This window comes from Tachysurus fulvidraco, chromosome 6 (genome assembly GCF_022655615.1).
Source record: "Tachysurus fulvidraco isolate hzauxx_2018 chromosome 6, HZAU_PFXX_2.0, whole genome shotgun sequence".
In the NCBI taxonomy this organism is placed as follows: Eukaryota; Metazoa; Chordata; class Actinopteri; order Siluriformes; family Bagridae; genus Tachysurus; species Tachysurus fulvidraco.
Genome location: NC_062523.1, coordinates 16,885,810 through 16,905,818, shown reverse-complemented (window position 1 = coordinate 16,905,818; position 20,009 = coordinate 16,885,810). Strand labels below are relative to the sequence as shown.

The 20,009-nt window shown below is 39.3% G+C and overlaps 1 protein-coding gene across 4 annotated transcripts in view; it reads left to right on the top strand.

The window, feature by feature from the left end:
* epha3 (eph receptor A3) overlaps positions 1 to 20,009 on the top strand; it is a 69,795-nt gene that overhangs the window by 25,112 nt on the left and 24,674 nt on the right. For all 4 annotated transcript variants that reach the window (XM_027164769.2, XM_027164770.2, XM_047815223.1 and 1 more), the window contains 2 exons: positions 15,973 to 16,128; positions 19,176 to 19,511. In XM_027164769.2, the coding sequence (XP_027020570.1) occupies positions 15,973 to 16,128; positions 19,176 to 19,511 (492 nt within the window). The remainder of the gene's footprint in view (positions 1 to 15,972; positions 16,129 to 19,175; positions 19,512 to 20,009) is intronic.

Here is a 20,009-nt window from a genome sequence, read left to right as displayed (position 1 = left end):
GCATAGTAGTGAATCTTCCAGAGCAGCAATGCGTAGCAGCTTCAATGGCTACCCGGAAAACACAGCATTCTGCGGCTTAAGGTGATGAAAGACAGGAGCTTTGAATCCAAGTCGAGACGCAAGCAGCAAGATTTTTTCATGAAAGCTGTTCTAAGGTGATGCTATCAGGCAGCATATAAAGCCCAGACCCTGAGGCATGGTTGTGCTTTAATACAGCCAGCAGATCAGAACTTGTAATCTAGCTGTGGCAAGAATCTCGAAACAGGAGCACTTTGATATGTCTGCCACTTAAAGAGGGGACAAAAAAGGAGACCTTTAAAGGTTGTGAGATGCCTTTGAGATGAGCAGTGACCTTTCAGGAAGTCTGTTTGAGAGATAAGTCTTTAAACACATCCGGCCAGGGCAAGAGACCATGGAGATTTGAAATGCCACTGAGGACAGTCCACTAAGATTAATATACACATCATGTGAAATTGAGTGGATGGGCATATTTTCCAATACAAATCTATAAAGTTATTTGAAAGGGAATAGAACTGAATGCATACAGTAGAAGATCCGATGACGGCTGTTAAGCAAATGCTGAATTTTTTTTGTGTGCGTTTTTTCTTTGTGTATTGTATATTAGGCCTAAGTACTGTATTGTATGCATCTCCTATACACAGGCTAAGCTTTATTTCAAAAGGTAAATGATCCTTATTGCAGTATTGCAGTATTTTAGATAATAATATGCTATTTCTGTTTTTGTCTCAAGTGACACAATAGAACTATGTAAAGTCTCCCAAAAAATCTGGTGATTGCAAATGACAATCCCAAACCTGTAATTATTTGTCTATCATCACTGTCCTCTTTTTCTTAGAGCTCGCCAAAAGAATGTCAGTTCTCTGCCAAGGGCTACTCGGTGAAGCTTTGCTGCACACTATTAAAGCTTAAAGACCATGCACATTTATTGTTATGCTCAGGCATTTGAATACAAAAGAAAATACTTGCTCCCTGTGCAGCAATAAAACAAAGGCACCAGAAGCTCTTAATTCCCTTTACAGGAGAAACTACATTTACAAAGCTGAAAACAGCCAACATCACAGATAAAATGTATGGGAATAATGTTGCAGACATCCTTAATTACTTTATGTAGGCGTGTTTTTTCATTCTTTAAATCCTGGCCAGGGCCACAGTGGATTTGGTGAACATGAATAGGAATGCCAGTCCATTACAGTCACAGAGTCATTTCCACATACTAGGGGCAATTTTACTTAGCCAATCTACCGTACCTACTTACATGTTTCTGGGAGATGATAGGAAACCACAGAACCCAGAGGAAACCAACATGGACACAGAGAGAACATGCAAAAATCAACACAGACACTAATTCAGGTTCAGACTGGGGATCACAAAGCTTTGAGACCACAACAATAGCAGCTGTGCCACAATGCTGCAATGTTGCAGAACATTGGAAGCGAAAAATTAGGAAATTTGATTTATAGTCCATGTGTCTCAAAAGAATGACACATTTTAATTATTTGCCATGACAGGAGGCACATCTTTGAAGATTACTATGAAGAATAAAGGTTGGAAATGACAACCTGCCATGCTCAATAAGGACAAACCAATTAATATATCAATTTACATTTAAATAGATAGGCAAATGTATCTGCACCCTGTCATTTGCATCTCGTTACCATCCAAATTCACGTTAGAAACGAATGCATATGATTGTAGTAAAAGTTAATCACCACATAAATTAAACATGTACTTGTAGGCACAATAAAGAGCTGCCTTTTTTAATTAATCAAAATATCTTCTGTCTTCTGATTATTCCAATAAAGATATGATAGCCTGTGTGTTTGTGTGGGTGTGGGTGTGAATTAGTAAGTGTGTGAGAGTATCTGTATCTGTTCTGTGTTCCTGATATGTGTCTCTAGAGATACTCTAATTAAAACTGGACATGGTTAAAAGTTTTATATTTTCCTACACTTTTATATGTAGTTAAATTTAAACCCTACCCCTTCACCTTAAAACAGTGGAACAGCAATGCTGGTAAAAGAAAAACATAGAAGTACTAGTCCTGTCAGCTTGCTCTATGAATTCTGGCTTTAATTTCTCAACTTCAGCTACCACACGTGTTCATCATTTATCTCAACTATGGGTGTGCATAGGACTGTTTTAATTAATCCCACTTGTGCAGTAATTATTTTTTGTTTGTACCTGTCTGCAATATTTTCAAAAGAATGTGTTTGTTCTGTTTATCAATGTCAATCAACGCCGTTAATACTAATGACTGAACATTAGCACAAACTGTGTGCGTGTGTGTGTGTGTGTGTGTGTGTGTGTGCGCGTGTGTGTGCGTGCATGCGTGTGTGTGTGTGTGTGTGTGTGTGTGTGTGTGTGTGTGTGTGTGTGTGTGTGTGTGAGTGTGTGCGCACGCGCTGTGTAATCTATATCTATGTGGTTCTATGACTTTCTAGAGCAGTAGAAAGTCTGTTTAATGGTTTGTACAGAGTAAATTACTATGCAGTTTAAAGAACAATGTGCAAATGGAAATTACATGCTGCAGATCAAAGCTAATTATTCCACTGTAGTTTATGAACCATCTGAAAATTGTCTCCAGGTGTATGAAGAATTGGCACTTTTATTATTTATCATTTTAATTGAGCTAATTATGATTACTGCTGTTTAGCCAGTATTTAGGATAAATGAATGAGAGAAGAGGTCCAGAAATACATCAGCAGAGCAGAGGGGAGTTCATCCAAAGCCAATATTTTTGTTAACTGAGATCCATAGTAATAAATAGTCAGCATTTATCATCATCGCCTGCTCTCATGTCATCTGATGCACTGGGTCACTGAATGAACAGCAGGCTCTATTTATGGTTCTCGTTCTGAAAAACCTAAATATGTGTATTTTTGACATCTATCTATCTATCTATCTATCTATCTATCTATCTATCTATCTATCTATCTATCTATCTATCTATCTATCTATCTATCTATCTATCTATCTATCTATCTATCTAGTATGTATATATGTATGTCTATCTATCTAGATAGTATGTATATATGTGTATTTTTCACATATATGTCTCAGATTATGTATCTATCTATCTATCTATCTATCTATCTATCTATCTATCTATCTATCTATCTATCTATCTATCTATCTATCTATCTATCTATCTATCTATCTATCTATCCATCCATCTATCTATAGGCCTGATGTGGGCCTATTTGTTTTTCTCATTGAGGAGAACATATGGAAGCCTGCATAAGTTTCTGGTTCAGCAGGCGAAGTTACAAGGCCCAGTGCTCTCTGACACGGCTTTGTGATCCTGCACTAATAAGAGCAGTCATGGGCTTTGCTGGATTCATTGTCCAGGCTGCAGCTTCAGAGGCTGTGGAGGAGCAGAGCGAAATACCATGTGTGCACCCAGTAGGGGGACATTCCTGTAGGCCTGTGATTTCCTCAGCACATTCAGCACATTAATCCACCGGAAACCCCGCTGTAATCGCATTGTCCTCGGCCTTAACTCCCGACCAGTCTCTACTATCAGTAGGTCACCCCGTGTCAGGTTGGGAAAAGAGCAGCAATGTTACAGGTTCCATCTAGAAACATGTGGCAGGTTATACTTCTATCCTTAACATACAGTTCTGAGGTCTGAGGTTGTACAAATCTGAACTGTTTTCCCTTAAATGGAAGGCAAATCTATTTTTTTTTTTGCCAAAATTGTATGATAATGCAGCTGCAGTGAAAAGGGTCAAATCAATAATGGCAGATCAAAAATGAACCTCAAACTTTACTCAAACTGCAAATATTTCAGAAACATAGGTTTAAAAATGTTGTTATTAACAATCTCTTTTTTTTTTTTTGCCGTGTGTCACTGTATTCACCGGTAAGCATTACCCATGTGCCAGTGGTGTTAAACTAACAGTTATAACTGCCATTACAAACAGCACCCAGTCTTTTCACCTTGTCACCCAAATCATGAACAGTGAATAAGCTACAAGCTCACCCACAGAGAGAATCATCGTTTTGATGAATGCCTGTGCTGTAAATTTTAATTTCAAATATGAGGTTATTATTCTTCTAGATATTTGTTCTAGATAAAATATGTTTGGATAAAATAATAAGCTCAGCCTTTTAGAACTTTTGCACATTTCCTAAGCACCATATATTTATTAAACCTGGGGATGTGGCTAATTTTAATATAAGAATATCCATAACAGCTAATGAAATCTTTTTAATGTTGCACAGGCAAGTATTATTTTCCACAGCTGTCAGTGGTGGCATGTGTAGTTTTAGGTTTAATGCTAAGAAATAATGGATAGAAATGCACAGAATCTGCAGCAAATGCTTTCACTTATTTATTATTCTCATTGACTCCATGAGGACATGCTCAAGGAGTGAATTGTATATTGAACTCAGTACTTTAGCATTGAACATGGTTGACTATGTATTGAGATAAGTCAGCACATTCCTAACTAAAATGTTTTGTTTATTTCTTTGTCAGTTAAATGGATATAAGCATAATGCTAAAAAATGTGACTATCTTAGTTTGGGTATGTGACAGTTATGGATATACTCATCACATCTTCAGTTTGTCAGCGAAGATAAACAGTCCTTAGCTGACTAAGTTCTGTCAGCTTCTCGAATGATTTGGTTTTAGTTCAGCATAAACAAACCTGGTTTTAATGAAGTTGAGCCTCGATTAGCAAGGGTCCCTGATTGCTCATTCCTGAGTACGTGCCCAGTCTTTGTCATGATGGAGAGGCTGGGTGTCTGTGATTAATGAGATATTGTGGACTACAACATAAGTGCAGCAATCTGTTACACAAAGATCTCTTTGAGTGATCCTGTTTCAAAGCCTTCCATGCAAATGAAGTCATTTCAATTCTTTTGAGTCTGTTTTTTTCTATGAAGATGGAAGCCTCAGAATGATGTATCCCACGATTCCTTTTTTACTCAGATATGCATGTGAGCGTGCTAATGTGTTATCCTTATGGATATGGTTTTTACTGTATGATGGCAAGTGAGAATGTGTGCCGGAGTGTAAGCGAGCACGTGTTGACATGTATGTGTCATGCTGTGGTGACATGCTGCATGCTTGCTGCAGCAGCCACACAATCGGGTGGGACAGTTAGTGTGTCTGCGTGTGTATGTGTGTAACACTGGAACCATGAGACGATCGATGGGAGGGAGCAGGGAAATAGACCGCTGTCAACTCTCCTACCGTTGGCTTCTCAGTGCAGGCCAATCAGTACAGCCCAGTCCTGACAATCCCGGTTTGAGTGTGCATCGATCAGGCTTGGGAAGAGAGGCCCACTGCAGGGATTACTTTTCACAGTCAAGTGTACTCTAATCTCCCCTCTGATGTCTTAAGAAATCCATCAGTGTAACTAATCGTGAGACTCAGTTGACCAGAGACAAAAGACGATCCACTAATAGATCACCATTAACGATCGACCTCATCTCTGCGATTGCTGCTCTGCTTTTCTTTCAAGAAATTTTGTACTTCCCTTTACAAGCCTCACACTTTCTTATCCAACTTTCAAGTCAAGAGTCAAATTGTGAAATGATGTTAGGAAAACAGAAAGTGATATTTATTGATTACTGTTTTATTGGTGTAGAATGTGCTAGGTGAAGCTGAAAATCTGTGTTTGTCATTAATCCACAAATAGGAGATGTTATTGAAAAAAGATTGCATGAAAGCAATTCCGTGTTGTAGTGTTTGCAGTGATGAGAATATGAAATCGGACATTATTTTGCAATCAAAGAAATCTGACAGGGATTGCTAGCATTCTAGAACCTCATGGATATAAACGTATTATATCATCATATTTACCTTGCCTGGGCCCTATAAAGTTCACTTAGAGATTTGGTACTGTAGGAGCCATGCATCAGGGGTCTTGGGGTGTCAGGAGAGGACAGCTTCAGGTGAGACCATGCATGTCAGGGGACTAGGTGAGCAATCGATCCCATGGCAAACTGTTGGAGTGGAACACTTTCTCTGACCTTCCTCTAAGGTAATTGCCCCCCTGTCTGCTGCAAACACACTGATAATTGCCGCAGTGTTCTATACGAGAACAGAAGCATTGAAGGTCTTTTGTGTAAAACGTCTAAAATGTCAGCCCTCCTCAAGCACTGGATATCTAAGGAGGACCCAGAGGAACTCTTTCTGTTCAAGAGGCTCCCGTGGTGCATTGCTGATTCTAAGATCTGAAAGGGAAAGCAGCAGAAAGGCAGCTCCATTCACAGTCACCTTGGCCATACCCTGAGGATGTTGCGTTTTGCCCTTGTGTTTTTCATCTAACCATTGCTTTAGACTCGTAAATTCAGCCTCTCAACTGTGCCATCAGCAAACCTCTGAGGCTCCACAGGAGGGCATTTTATGTAGCACAATGTTAACAGAAGGGGGTTCACAGTTTGCGTGCATGAGTGTATATATGAGTATATAATTGATGTGCATCGATATTTGTGTGTGTGGGAGAGAGAAAAAGGAGGGGTAATCACAGCAGCTGCTAGTAGCTAGGTAAGAAGAGATGGTTGATGTATCCTGGTGTCTGGGGATCAGCTGCGATGGCGTGTCTCCTCTGCCCGTGACAGGCCTGCTATGCTGCACTGCATTCAGTTCCTCTGATTTATGGAGGTGAGCTTCTCCATACCCTCAGCATTCTCCCTTGAGTGGCCCCTTCTTCCCCATCCGTAGACGAATGGGGACAGGCCAGTCTTAACAAATGTGTGGACACCCTGCCGTGTGGCCTGACATAAGAGATTGATTTGCAGGCCACTGTGCCTGCACTAGGACAGTGACACCTGCCAGGGGAATCTAAGTTGCTGCTCCTGTTTGCCCCTGGAACGGTAAGGACGCCACATGACCCTACTCAGAGACACTGATCTTTTCCTGGATATTTTATATGGAAGGATCATTCTCATGAGACCTGCATGTTTACAACTTCATTAGGGCAAAGTCATAAAGTGTCACTGCCAACCATAAAGTGTCATTACCACATTCTTCCAGGAGCTGGCTTAGTGTTGATAATCATCTGATATCTATAGTAGGGATTTAAATACCCTCTGGTCTGAAGTAGAACTGCTTCAGGAAAGAAACCAGTGTTTAGGTAGCTGATGGAACAAGTCATATGATTGCAATGAGAAATGAAGTTTGATTCTGGAAATGTTGCAGGATTTTGAACACTACTTTGCATTCCTGTATGTGGCATGACTTTAGTTAAGTTGATAAAGTTAACTAATAGGGTTGAACTGTTCAGTTTGTTATCAGACACTGTCATGTGCTTCGTTTATCAGGTCTTGTTCAGGAAGCTAGTTCCTGTTACTACTTATGTTAGAAGCAGTCATTCCCTCACCTGACACAGCTTGTCATTTGACGGAGAAAATAGAAAAGTGTACCGTTCTCTGTCCTGAAGACTTTCCTGTACTAGGAATATAATGTGCTTACAATGGAGACTTCTTAAATGTTAAATAAATGTCTCTAACAAAAAAACCTTCACTATTTAACTGATATTTCTTTGTTAAACAGATAGATATATATAATTTGTACTGTACTATATATTGTCCATTATGTGTGAGTACTTTCGATGTTTTTGGGTGCATGGAAATGTGGCAGTGATGATATTATTATGAAGTGTGAATAGATGACGGTGGAGGTGTTGATGATAGGGGAAGTGGGCCATCCTCGGAGAGGGCTCAGTATTGTTGCTGTGGAGTATTCCAGCTGACCTATTTCAGCATTTGTAAAAGGAGGACACTTCCAACTCACTAGCCCTGTTCATTCAAGCAGGCCTTTGTTCATGGTGCACTTTCCTCTGCCTACCACACATACACGCACGCACGCACACACACACACACACACACACACACACACTTACACTTATGTGAAATGCATATTCAGTTTTAAAATGTCTGGAGCTGAGTGAGGAATGATCAATTTGAATAATTACTTATGCCCTGTTGCATTTCCAACCATTCTTCGTCATCCGTATTTTTGTTTCTTTTCACGTCAGGGATCTGGAGGATCAAGACTGGGCGGATAAAAAAAAAGCGTCTGCCTGAATTATGTTCATCATCGTTGTGGTAATGGGCATATGGAGCACCTCCCATTGCAGTTGGCAGTCATTGTTGGCACATAAGAACACAATAGATTGACAGACAGTAATTCAAAGACTTATAGATCCCTCCTCAACACACGGCTTGGTTATCTTGCTTTTCATTTGGCATGGAAGCACCACAATAGCCTGAAGCAGGTTATTTGGATTCGAATAGGAAGTTTTATGGCTGGTGTTTGCGTACTGCTTCTGTGTGAAAATAATTCCTCTGTTATCAGTCACGGCCATGTCTGACAGTCGGCGTACATTAAAAGTGACCAGCACAATCCCTGAACCCTTGGCTGACCCCGCTCTGCTTTTGTCTGTGGGGGAGATTTATCAGTAGCAGCGGATTCCGTGTGGTCCAGCGTCTCCGGAGGAACGGTGGGCAGTGAGTGGCACAGAAAGGGGCGGCCATAAACCTGCCACAATGGGGGATTAGGTGGTGGCCAAAGCGGGGTCCTATTGTGCTGCCTTCTGTCTGAGAGCTGTACGTTCTGTACAATAGAGCCAAGAAGGAAGACCGAAACTCAGGCAGAGAGAAACACATTCCAAAAGGCTTTGAAAACTATGCTAATAGGCTTAGTTGTTACAAAGCTATTTCCCTCTTTCTTTGGCTCCCTCTTCTCATCTGCTCAATTTGCTGCAGGCATCATGGTGGCTTATTGAGACATGTCAGGGGATTTCAGTGAAATGGTGTCCTAAAATTACTGACTGACCCAGTCATATCCAGCAGCTTGGGGAAAAATTATGCGGAAAAGGTTGCAGAACTCTTTTTAGCTCTCTGCTGTCACGCAACTTTGTCTGTGTGTGTTTATCTGTGCGAATTAGTATGTATATCTCTGGATGCAGGGACATGCCCTCAAGTTTAAACAAAATGACAATCATCCTTCATGTAAATCCACCATTCCTCCTTTTCTGTCCTCTGGATTATTGTCATTATTAGGGGTATAATAATTTTGAACAATGCATTGATTAAAAATGATTGAAATAAATTGAGGCAACAATCAGAAATCTATTTAGATAGATTATAGGTCATATACATTATAAAATTATCATCAGAATCTGGCATGTAACAAATAATCCTGTATAAGCAATTTTTTATTTATTTGTCTTTAAGTACTACTCTGTGTTTCTGAACAAATTTGGCCACATATCTCTTAGAGGCTACTAAATTTAATAACATTATATAGCCTCAGATTTATTGGTGTTAAAGTTTAAATCATTGCCTTTAGAACTGGAAAAAGTGTGTATTATATTCTGTAAAAGCCACGGTTTAAATCTTCTTAGATGCCTTAATTCAATTTGAATTTTAGTTTAGATGTACAGTTGTTAAATTTGAGTTTTTCATGTCTTACTATCAAGCTATGAAAAAGCTTGAAAACACAGACTGAGGAGGTCGTTTGTAGAAATGCTTAATAGCAATGCAGAATAGTTCTTTATAAATCAGCAAAATGAACACTTCTGAAAACGCTTTCAGAAAAAAGACAGATATGTTGGTATCTCCTTCATCTTTAGTATCTGCTTTATAGCCAGTGTGTATGTCAGGAACACTGTGTGTGATTATCAGTCTGTGTCTAGGTGATGTTTGAACACGAGCTGACCCCCTGATGCTTCTCCCACTTGTTTATGGTCTGTACACACAGGCAGTTGGAGGACACAGAGCTAAGCTGTGGATAAAGCATGTACAGTAATCTTGACCTTAAGTGCAGGCTGAAGCACCAAACAGAAAGAAGTCCTGGTACTGTAACTATGTGCCTTGTTGGCCTATCACCTAAGAACTTTCCGCAGTTACAGTACACTGGGGCATTTCTGTCGCAAATATGATGCACTGTAAATCTGAACAGGGATTCCACCTGTACTTTTTCACCCTCCTGAAAGGGATAAACAAGATTCAAGAGTTTTATTTGTCACATACACAGTTATACAGTGTACGGTATGCAACATGCAGTGAAATGAAAATCCAGCTACTCCTCCTAGACTGTACATATAAATAAACAAAATATAAGAACTAAGTTAAAAAATAAATAGGAAAAAAGAAAGAAAAATGGTTAATCAAATGCAATATTGTCTCGTTACATTTAAATAGCTGTAATGGATGTGTAATTATGTTACTACATGTACAGAAACAGAATTTGCAAATGTTACATAATGTAAAGATATATATTAACGTGACATGCCAGTGAGTTACATGCAGTAAATGTGGTACGCAGAGTCTGAAAGTAAATGAGTGTATTGGAATCTTGAGAGATTTTTGAGATGAGATTTTAAGCCAGTATTTATGCATGATTTCACTCAGAATATTTACTAACTAGATTAGAATCCTTGATTCAAACTGATTTTCTGTTGAAATCACAGTTTTCTATTGCGTGTGTATACACATTGACTATCTGTATGTTGTCAGTGTGTCCATCTGTCTGCATAGGTGTGTATATGTGTGTGTCTCTCCTGTGGCATGGCCACTGGCTGTAGTGAGAGTGTGTAAATGGGAAAAGCTGCCTAACAGAGATGTCATCAGGAAAGATATGAGAGAGAGAGAGAGAGAGAGAGAGAGAGAGAGAGAGAGAGAGAGAGAGAGAGAGAGAGAGAGAGAGAGAGAGAGAGGAAGACTTTAGAAGGGAAATATAGCTCATAATGAGGTAATGAAGTACCAGCTTGCTCTTCGGACATTTTCTGTCATCTTTTCTGTCTTGAAATCTGTTTACATGAACTGTGTTATTATAATATTTGTAATTATAATATTAATTATATTAATAATATTTTTCACTTTGTCCAGAGCACTTTCCCGCTCTTCCTCTAAAGTGTCGTCGCTAAACATTGCACGTGGACAATATTATTACTCATTTTGTCAGATTTATGATATAGTTACATTTAATCTGTAAGTCCTTTAAAAACAAATGCATTAAGAAATGTAGTCATTACGGTGCGATAACTGTTACAATTGCGTTGCTGCAGCTCATTCTACCGCAGTTGTGTTTTGTTTGTTCTTAGTGACAGAGAGCATTTGAAAGATAACACAGAGCAGAGCTTTAAGCTCATCAGTACCAGTGCCACGCATTCGACTGATGGTTTAATAGAAGATCAAAATGTTTATTGTTGCCCTTGATGCAGTGTATTCACCACAGCCGAGGCTAATCAAAATGAAACCCTCTGAAACATATTATGGGAATACAGTGCCAAGCGCTGAAGAAGTGAGCTGTTGAACAGACGCTTTCTGTGGTGCCTCTTCAGTCCCAGATTGGTGTTTGTGCTGGTAACTATAAGCTAATGGTACTAGAGTAGAGGCTTATTCATTTCAAAATAGCCTTAAAGAGTCTCTTCACATTTAGAGTTTCACTTTCGAAAATTGGCACAGTGTTCTGGAATGCCTAATTAAGCAATCTGATCCTGGTCTGATTTGAATGAGAAAGGCGTCTGATGAGCAGCTTGGAGAAGGTGTGGGCATGGGAGCGGCATTGTATCTCACAAGAGAACGAAGGAAGGAAACACATGTTTGAAGGTGTAAACAGTCCCTGAAGCATGGTGCAAATTAGTATGCTAATATCCATCACAAATTCAGTTGGTTTAAATGTCTCACTCTGTATCCGCTGCTTCTGGGTCTACGTGCCATTACTTTCACTGAGGAGTAAGCTTTGCACATAAGGTCTGATGATATCTCAGTTAGAGAAAAGAGGAAAGGAAAGGCGTCCAGGTGGCGTGAAAGTCTGCCTGACCTTGTGGAAAAGACGAGAAGAGAACCACTTGGTGTAACCAGGAAATCATTTGTTTAGTGAACGCGCTAGATGTGGCACTCTTTTGGCAGGACTGCAGTGGAGCAGAACCGCACCGACCTCTCATTTCACCATGACAGAAAGCTCCACTCTCCCCTCCAAAACACTTTCCAATCTGGAAGTGGTCCCCTTTTTTTGCAGTGCTCTTGCTGTCAGTTTCTATTTTTCTGTGTCAGGGTTTTTTTTTTTCCTTCGGCAAGAATGTAGCCAATCAGGAATACAGAGTACACTATAATTTAGTAAATTGAAATATATTGTTTACGCTGCTAGGTGAAAACCTTTTCTATCCAAACCGAGCTTTGCTATCGGGGCATCCAACTGATGTGGGATGTCATTGGAGTTGTTTACAAGGCAGTGTGTATTGATTCAGGGTGAGGTAGCCTCATTCTCCTCTGAGAGTGCTATTGTACAGGCTCCAGGACAAACAGAGACTCGCTGACGAGCTCTGATCGCATTTCAGGCCACTCTCTGTGCTATAGCTGTGTTCTCCTGTGTACATGCAGTTACAAATGGCCCACTCAGTGGGACATAGCATGTGAGTGTAAGTCTAAGCATTTGGATCTGTGATTTATGTCTGCATGTCAATGTGTGAATGTATCTGTTTGAGAGATAAGAGAGCGTATGGGATGATAATTACTATATCTGCCCTTTAGAATAACTCATTGTGATGTTTGTTAGATATCATGATATCTGCTCATCACCAAAACATGTGGCTTCTTTACTTGGTCATAATATCCTTTTTAAAGACTGATTTGATATACACTTCAAATGTACCCAGAAAGCCTGTTTCCGCTTGACGGAGTGGCCTGTGATGATGCTGTAACCAATCCAAACCCAGGATTAAAATAAAACAAAACAATACATTAAACTCTTAGTACAATTGTAATATTGCCAAAAGTCACCAGAAAAAGACAAAGAAACTCAGATAGCATTTTCAGGTCAGTTGCCTTTGACTAAGCAATGATTTGGACTATTTGATTATAGGTCCCAAATAAGCTTAACTGGACAAATATGGGGAAAATCAGATGGCTACATAAGTACAGCCAGTGTAACAGTTAAATACAACATGACATTTAGTTTACCAGGTATTGTCATACTGTCTGGTAGAAAAAAAGTAAAAAGCAATGAGTTGTCAAAGTTCTCTGTAGTAGCACCTAGCAAACATCGATCATAGTTAGAGGTCAATTGCACTAAGACTTCAAGAGAGCTCTGGAGGTGTCCAGGCTGGTTATGATGCGATTAAGTGCAAAGATGAAACCCATGTGTGTGCTTTAATTAGATTTAATATTTTGTCTAATGAACTAGAATGCAGTCAGGCACAGCATGGTGTCTACAATCGACCTTTACTTTGAGATACTATTTATAAATTGTCTTTAAACTTTTTTCTCATTGCAATATACAATTATTTGTTCTTGGTACAGTATACGTTTTTGTACTTTGCACTTTTGGTATATGGTTTTATGTTTCCTTACCTCTGCATATTGCAGAAACAAAAGAATGACCGTCCACATCCTGTACAGTGAAGGAGACAATCACTCAATACTTTAATTATAGATGAAGGTATTTTGTGACAGGAATGAGTTGATTGATCAGGCAAATGTCAAGATTTTTCATTTTGTGGCCTGTGAAGCTGAAACAGGTTTCCAGGCTTCCAGAAAATGTCTCTTTTTGAATAACCACAGCAGACACTTACAGTTTGTGAGTGGCATGTGGAGTGGGGATTCTGACCTGGCCTTTGTTCGTCAGTCCCCAGGGAAAGAGCATCTACAGCCCTTTACTGAGACAGATTCAGTTTCACAGGCAATTAGTCTGAACAGGAGCTGCTGAATGAATGCATTTGTTCTCCATAGCCTCCCAGGCGTTGTGAGCTACTGTAAGGGTGTAACAGTAAACGTATCCAGACAGCACTTTCTGTCATGCCATATTGATTGATGTGGAGCTGTTGACTAGCTCAAGTTCTCTCTGTCACATTCATAGCTTATGTGATTTTACTGCAAGGTTTTATTCATCATGTTCATTCTGTACAAGGAAATGTACAGTGCACAGAATATGTTTTCGACCCCCAGTTGAAGATAATCTACGAAGACATCATTCAAAAACAATTTAATCTATAAACAATAATATGGAATAATCATACAGACTGTATATAATAGCTTTAATTAAAATATGTCTATGACTGGATGGACAGAATATAAACAAACAATGAACTGTAAACAATGTATTATAATCTTAAATATGATGTGAATTTACAGAGCATTCACCATTAAACCCTACAGAACAAAGATGGGCAAAATAATCTGTCATCTGTCATATCCTAATTAAGCACCAATCCTCAGAGTGTCAGTGTGTCCAGATGAAGACTGGGTGTGTATGTAAAGTGTGCTAAAAAAGCCCTGGATGAGAAATCACCTCTGTGGCTCTCCAAAGTCACCCCCCTCCCCAGCCCTTCACAGCCTGTTAGACTAGAATCCGGCTCCAGAGCCTCTTCATAGCACATGTGCAATCAATAACAGCACCTCTTTCTCACTCTTTCTCTCTCACACACACACACAAGTTCGTGCACCCATTCCTGAGTAAGGTGGGTTGCTCACTTCCAACCAACAAGTGACCACGACTGTCTCACTTCTATTTCATCACACACACTCTGCACACTTACAGGGATCACTGGAACAGCTGAGGACATTGTGTGATTTAGAGGAAGTGAAGGCCAACCTCTGGTTAATGTCATTCATCCCCTATCACTTCACTATATATAATGGCTGTGAAAGATGAGAGGGAGATGTCACCAGGAATGATTTCCTCTCAAGATTCCATTAAAGTGCTGTCCAGGTGCAGCACTACCATGGCTGAAGTAAAGAAGCAAAGGTTTTTCCCTTATAATACTTATAATTCTAATGACCTGATAAGTAGTGAAAACCTCTTGTTTATGTGTCATTTCTATTTTTGATCAGTTTAATCTTGCTAACACACTCAAGGCTAAACACTAAATAAATTGAGTCATGACTGCTGTTTTCAGAAGTACACAATTTTGCAACATAATGTCTTCAAGCTATGCAGACTGTGCACTTATCTCATCTGGGACTTTGTGATTTCGATTTGCCAAGAAAGCACTGTGTCACTTTTGATTTCCCATAACTCGTGTTAATAGGCACCACTGATTTTTTTTTTTGTCATCCAGGGTTTTTACAGTGGCTGTTGTATTCTCTAAGGAGCATTAAGTTAATGTAAACCTGATTTCTCATATATCACATGGCCTCATGCCTCCCTGGTCTGCTCGCACTGCAGGGCCGCTACAGAGAAAAATCACTTTGCTCAGTAGTGCTATAGAACTGTGAGTGGCCGAAAATGTGTAATAAGTGTCTCAGATCTGCTAGTGACAATCATACCCATGAGAGTCTTGTATTATGTGTTTAGATGATCTTGTACTGCATTCCCTGAGAAATATAATCCAACCACACTGCTGTAAAATCCACAGAGAAGCTGTGAGAATTGAGAAAAATCTTCTTGCAGACTTAAGTGTTGGCTTGCCGGCGATATCAAGTGATAAGAATTGAACCTGCAAAAAGAAAGGAGTGGAATACAGATGTGTGAGCCCCTGTAATTAGCAGGCTTGTCGTAATTTTTACCCCTTCATTATGTATAATGGAATGGGATTCTCATGAATAGGAGCAGATGAGCTGCTGAGCACAATTTAATAGCAGAGATATTTAAAGAAAGCTTTCTTTTTTTTCCATTTTAAGAGGTATATTTGCATAATTCATGCAACGTCTCCTGGACGTGTCACTAAAGGGAGAGAGTAGGAGCACATTTTTTAATATGTTTTATCACCGGTTTTCAGTTTGGCACATGATCCCCCCTTCTTTTTCTAAAAAGAGCAAACCTATTCTCATCCTCATTCTCCTCACACACGTACAGTTTTCACTCTCCCTGCTCTAAGTGTTTTGGGTTGGTTTAAGTCAGTCTTTTCAGTGCATCTACTGATGGATATTGTCATGTGAAATCATCCGGTCCATTAAAGGTGGCAGCAGGATAATGAGGTAATGGATGACTCTGTTGGTTAAAGTCTTTATGCATTCTAATTTGTCATCCGCTCGTGTTTGTCTCTGCAGCTTGCCGGCCTGGCTTCTATAAGGCTTCGTCTGGGAATATGAAGTGTTCAAAGTGTCCTCCACACAGCTACACCCACAAGGAGGGGGCTGTGCACTGCAGCTGTGAGAAGAACTACTTCCGTGCGGATGGAGATCCTGTGTCAATGGCCTGCACCCGTACGTATTCATAACTGCACCATTACAAGGCACAGGCACAGCTTCATCATCATCATCATCATCATCATCATCATCATCATCATCATCATCATCATCATCAATATAATGTAGATTCATTTCTCTTGTAGATAACAGTTTCTTCAATTAGAAATGGAGAATACTTTAGTAGTACATTAATAGTACTCATGCTTTATTTTTTCCATCTCCAGGAAAGAAAACATCATATTTTTAAAATTTGTTTGATATCCTCCAAAAATGTATCTCAAGTACATGTCAATCAACATTCAAAAATTTTTATTAACTATATCCAAAATATTGCCACCAATTCCATAGTTATCTGTATGCATACTATAATAAGAAAATGTAGCATATGAACACTAACTCCACCCTAAGTCTTAATGTTGAAACTTTTAAAAGCTAAATCATATGAATAGTTATGAATTTCTATGCAAAATGCAATGTTAAACACTTTGTAACAATACTGTACCTATTTCTTTTTCTGATTTAAAACAATTCCCACATGTTAGGGAAATTTTTTTGTGCACCGTGTTCACACCACATCTAACCGTGTTTTAGAGTTTGTTCGCAGATTTATGGATTTTTGTTGGCTCAATGTGATTAGGTTTCTGATTTTCCTGATTTTAGTCCAATTAGACATTGTGTCTCCCAGGCAATGTTTCTCCCAGAGCCTGCAGCACTGGAGCGAGCCAGTCTATTCTCTTTTATAGACAAGGCTGCAGATGGCAAACAGCCACTGACATACATTCCTACATGTGTCATATCATTGCACATTATTCATAAATCATGGTCTTTTACCATTCAGAGCTGATTCAGATGTAAAAATGTGGTGTAACTGTTTCTTCATTCTGTAGCCAAGTGTGAAAATCTTATATATCTCTTATGTGACATCTAATGCTGATAAACGTCGTATTCATTTGTGGCTCCGAGAGCTGTTCTGACATTTTTTTTTCCTCTAAGCGCCTACAGTTAATTCCCATTTTAGATATTAGATGCACTCCTCATTTTAACAAGTCTGTCTTTTTAAACTGTGTTGGAGAAATGAATGGAATGAATTATATGGTGAAAGTACTGAAACAGCATGTGAGCTCAGTTTCAGTAGTCCCTAAGCAGAGACATTTATCTAGATAGAATCTCCTGAGATGCACGGAAGGTACTCAGAGTAGAACAGATTTGCTTTTAGCATGGTTTCGAAAACAGCACAGCAATTAATGCAAGCCTTTCTCTGATTTGATCTGGTTTAAACCCAAAGCTCGTTTAGTGTTCTTTGGAGATTTTCAACTTATAATTGCATTTTATATAATTTGCCCCTGGTCTTTACTGTAGGCTTTCTGTAACATATTCTAGCAGTTATACATCCCTTCTGAATATTTATATGTCATTTTGTAGACCCTGCCTGCAAGATCCTTTGTTTATTCATTGTCAGGCATTGCAAAGGTGTGCATATTTATGCCTGCTTTTAGTATATAAAAATTGATCTGTTTATTTCGACCCATCTCCTTTTTATGACCCCATAAAACTTGTGTTTTCAATAGCATAAATCCTCAAAGTGTGGAAAAGACCTGCAGTAGAAAGGAACGGATGTTACATATCTGGTACATTAATCAATACCATGCAAACCATTTACCTCTCAGTGCCACACAAACAGCCCTTATGTGTCACGCTCTCAAAGTCATGGGTCCAGAATATGTGGTGGCTCAGCGTTGAGGTAGCACCGCTAATTTAAGTCTATAGTGGCGCTGAATGCCACATTCACACCTCAGTGAGCACGGAGCTGAGCTGCTTGTCAGAAGGGGTGTGTGTATGCGTGTGCATGCGTGTGTGTGTGTGTAATGGATGGCTTACTTCGGCACACCTCACATGCTCCTGCTGGCAGGCCAGCCAGACTGTTAACGTTAAATGGCACACTGTGATTTCTATTATAAGTCCAGATCAAAGGATGCTATGCTCTGGCAATGATGTTAACCCGCAACAGAATTTCACATTTCCCCTGACCTGTAAGCAGACAAGATTGTTTATGGCTGTGGGCTGTATCGACTTTATGTCTTTTTTATCCTCACAATATTGAAAAGGATTTTCTTTGATTGCTTTTCATTAGAAAGGAAGGTTTAAGTGTATTTGCAGTGCTATGGTGAAAAAAAGACATCCTCTCGCTCTCAAGTATTTTAAGTAAAAGGACCTGGGCAAATTGCAAAGAATGGCATTTTAATGATGCATGTAATTATGTCATCTTTGTGTTGCATCTCATAATTGATCTTAAACACTGACCTATGGCACTTTTAAAACGGATAGGACTTTCATAATCCTGAAGCATATTTGTGTGTGGGGGGCCCCTTTGTGCAATGAGTCTTTCCTTAATGCAAGGTTGACTCCTTTCCTCATCCTTTATCTTTTAGGAGATTTTAGGGGACCTTAGTCAAAGTAAGTAGACAGCACTTGGTGCAACATTGCTCTGTGTAAATGCTTCATGTCAAATCAAACGACCAAACACAAGTCTTTATCTTGAAACGTAATCCCCTCTTAACCCTCCGCACACTTACTCACATTTTCAGAGTAGAGCCAGGAGCAATTTAGGTTTGTTTGAGGTCTGGACAGATTCAGTGTCTTGCTCCATGCCTTATCCTCAGATTTCATTTCAAATTGCTCCTGTGATCATATGGAAAGTGCAGTGAGACTCAGTCGAATGTCTAGCCCTTCTTTTTGTAAGTCTGCTTTTGCAATCAGATGAAATCGGACTGCCTGTATGTTATCCCCACTTCCTTTTTTTATAATAACAGTCTTTAATATGAACATTTCAATCCTTTCAGTAGATACCCCTAAAATGTGAAGTAATGCCATAAAAAAGATCTGACAAAAAATAAATGCATTTCTATGTTTCTTATTTACTCACTTTATTTCCATAAGGACATGAACGTCTTTATTTCAAAACTGCAAAAGCTGAAAAAACCTCAAGATTTCAAGAGAGCCATAAATTCCTTGCTAGATAGTATTTGCCCACATGCCTCATTTTATTTTATTTTTTTTTGTAGATCCCCCCTCTGCTCCTCGGAACGTGATCTCAGTCATCAACGAGACGTCAGTCATCCTGGACTGGAGCTGGCCAGAAGACACAGGTGGCAGGAAGGACTTGATGTTTAAAGTAGTGTGTAAGCGTTGTTTGGATGGGACTAAACAATGCGAGTCATGCAGAGGGGCTGTGCGTTTCCTGCCTCGTTCCTCAGGCCTCACGAACACCACAGTGACTGTGGCTGACTTACTGGCTCACACCAACTATACGTTTGAGATTGAGGCAGAGAATGGAGTTTCCTATCTGGCCCCTTCAATGCGCCAGCACGCCAGTGTCACTATAACTACCAATCAAGCAGGTAAGGCCATTTTTACGTCATGTATTACTGTGCACAAAAAGATAATTTACAATAGATTCACTTACATAACGTAGTTGCGATATTAATAAATTGTTAATAAAACATTTATCAATGCAACCATGCCATACACAGTGAGTCAGGCTAAACAACATTGCTAAAGCAGCTACATGATCCTCAGCTAATTTTTTTACATTAGCAATGCAAAAAAAGAGAAAACAAGAAAATAAAGAATAAAGCATCATTCAAAATACATTAACACAGAATAGCTTTTTTCTATAGATTTCTTTTAATAAACAAAGTGTTTGGGGTCAAAATTTAGACAGTCTTTCACACATAGACATATCAATGTCGTTTCATTCCATTTTAATGGTATTCTAGATGATAGAAAGGCTGTGTTAGGCGCATTTACACCATGTGTGTCCTAGCTTTGAATAATAAAAACATTTTAATATGTTAAAATAACCTTGGAAGAATGTTTTGCCCCAGAACGTATTCATA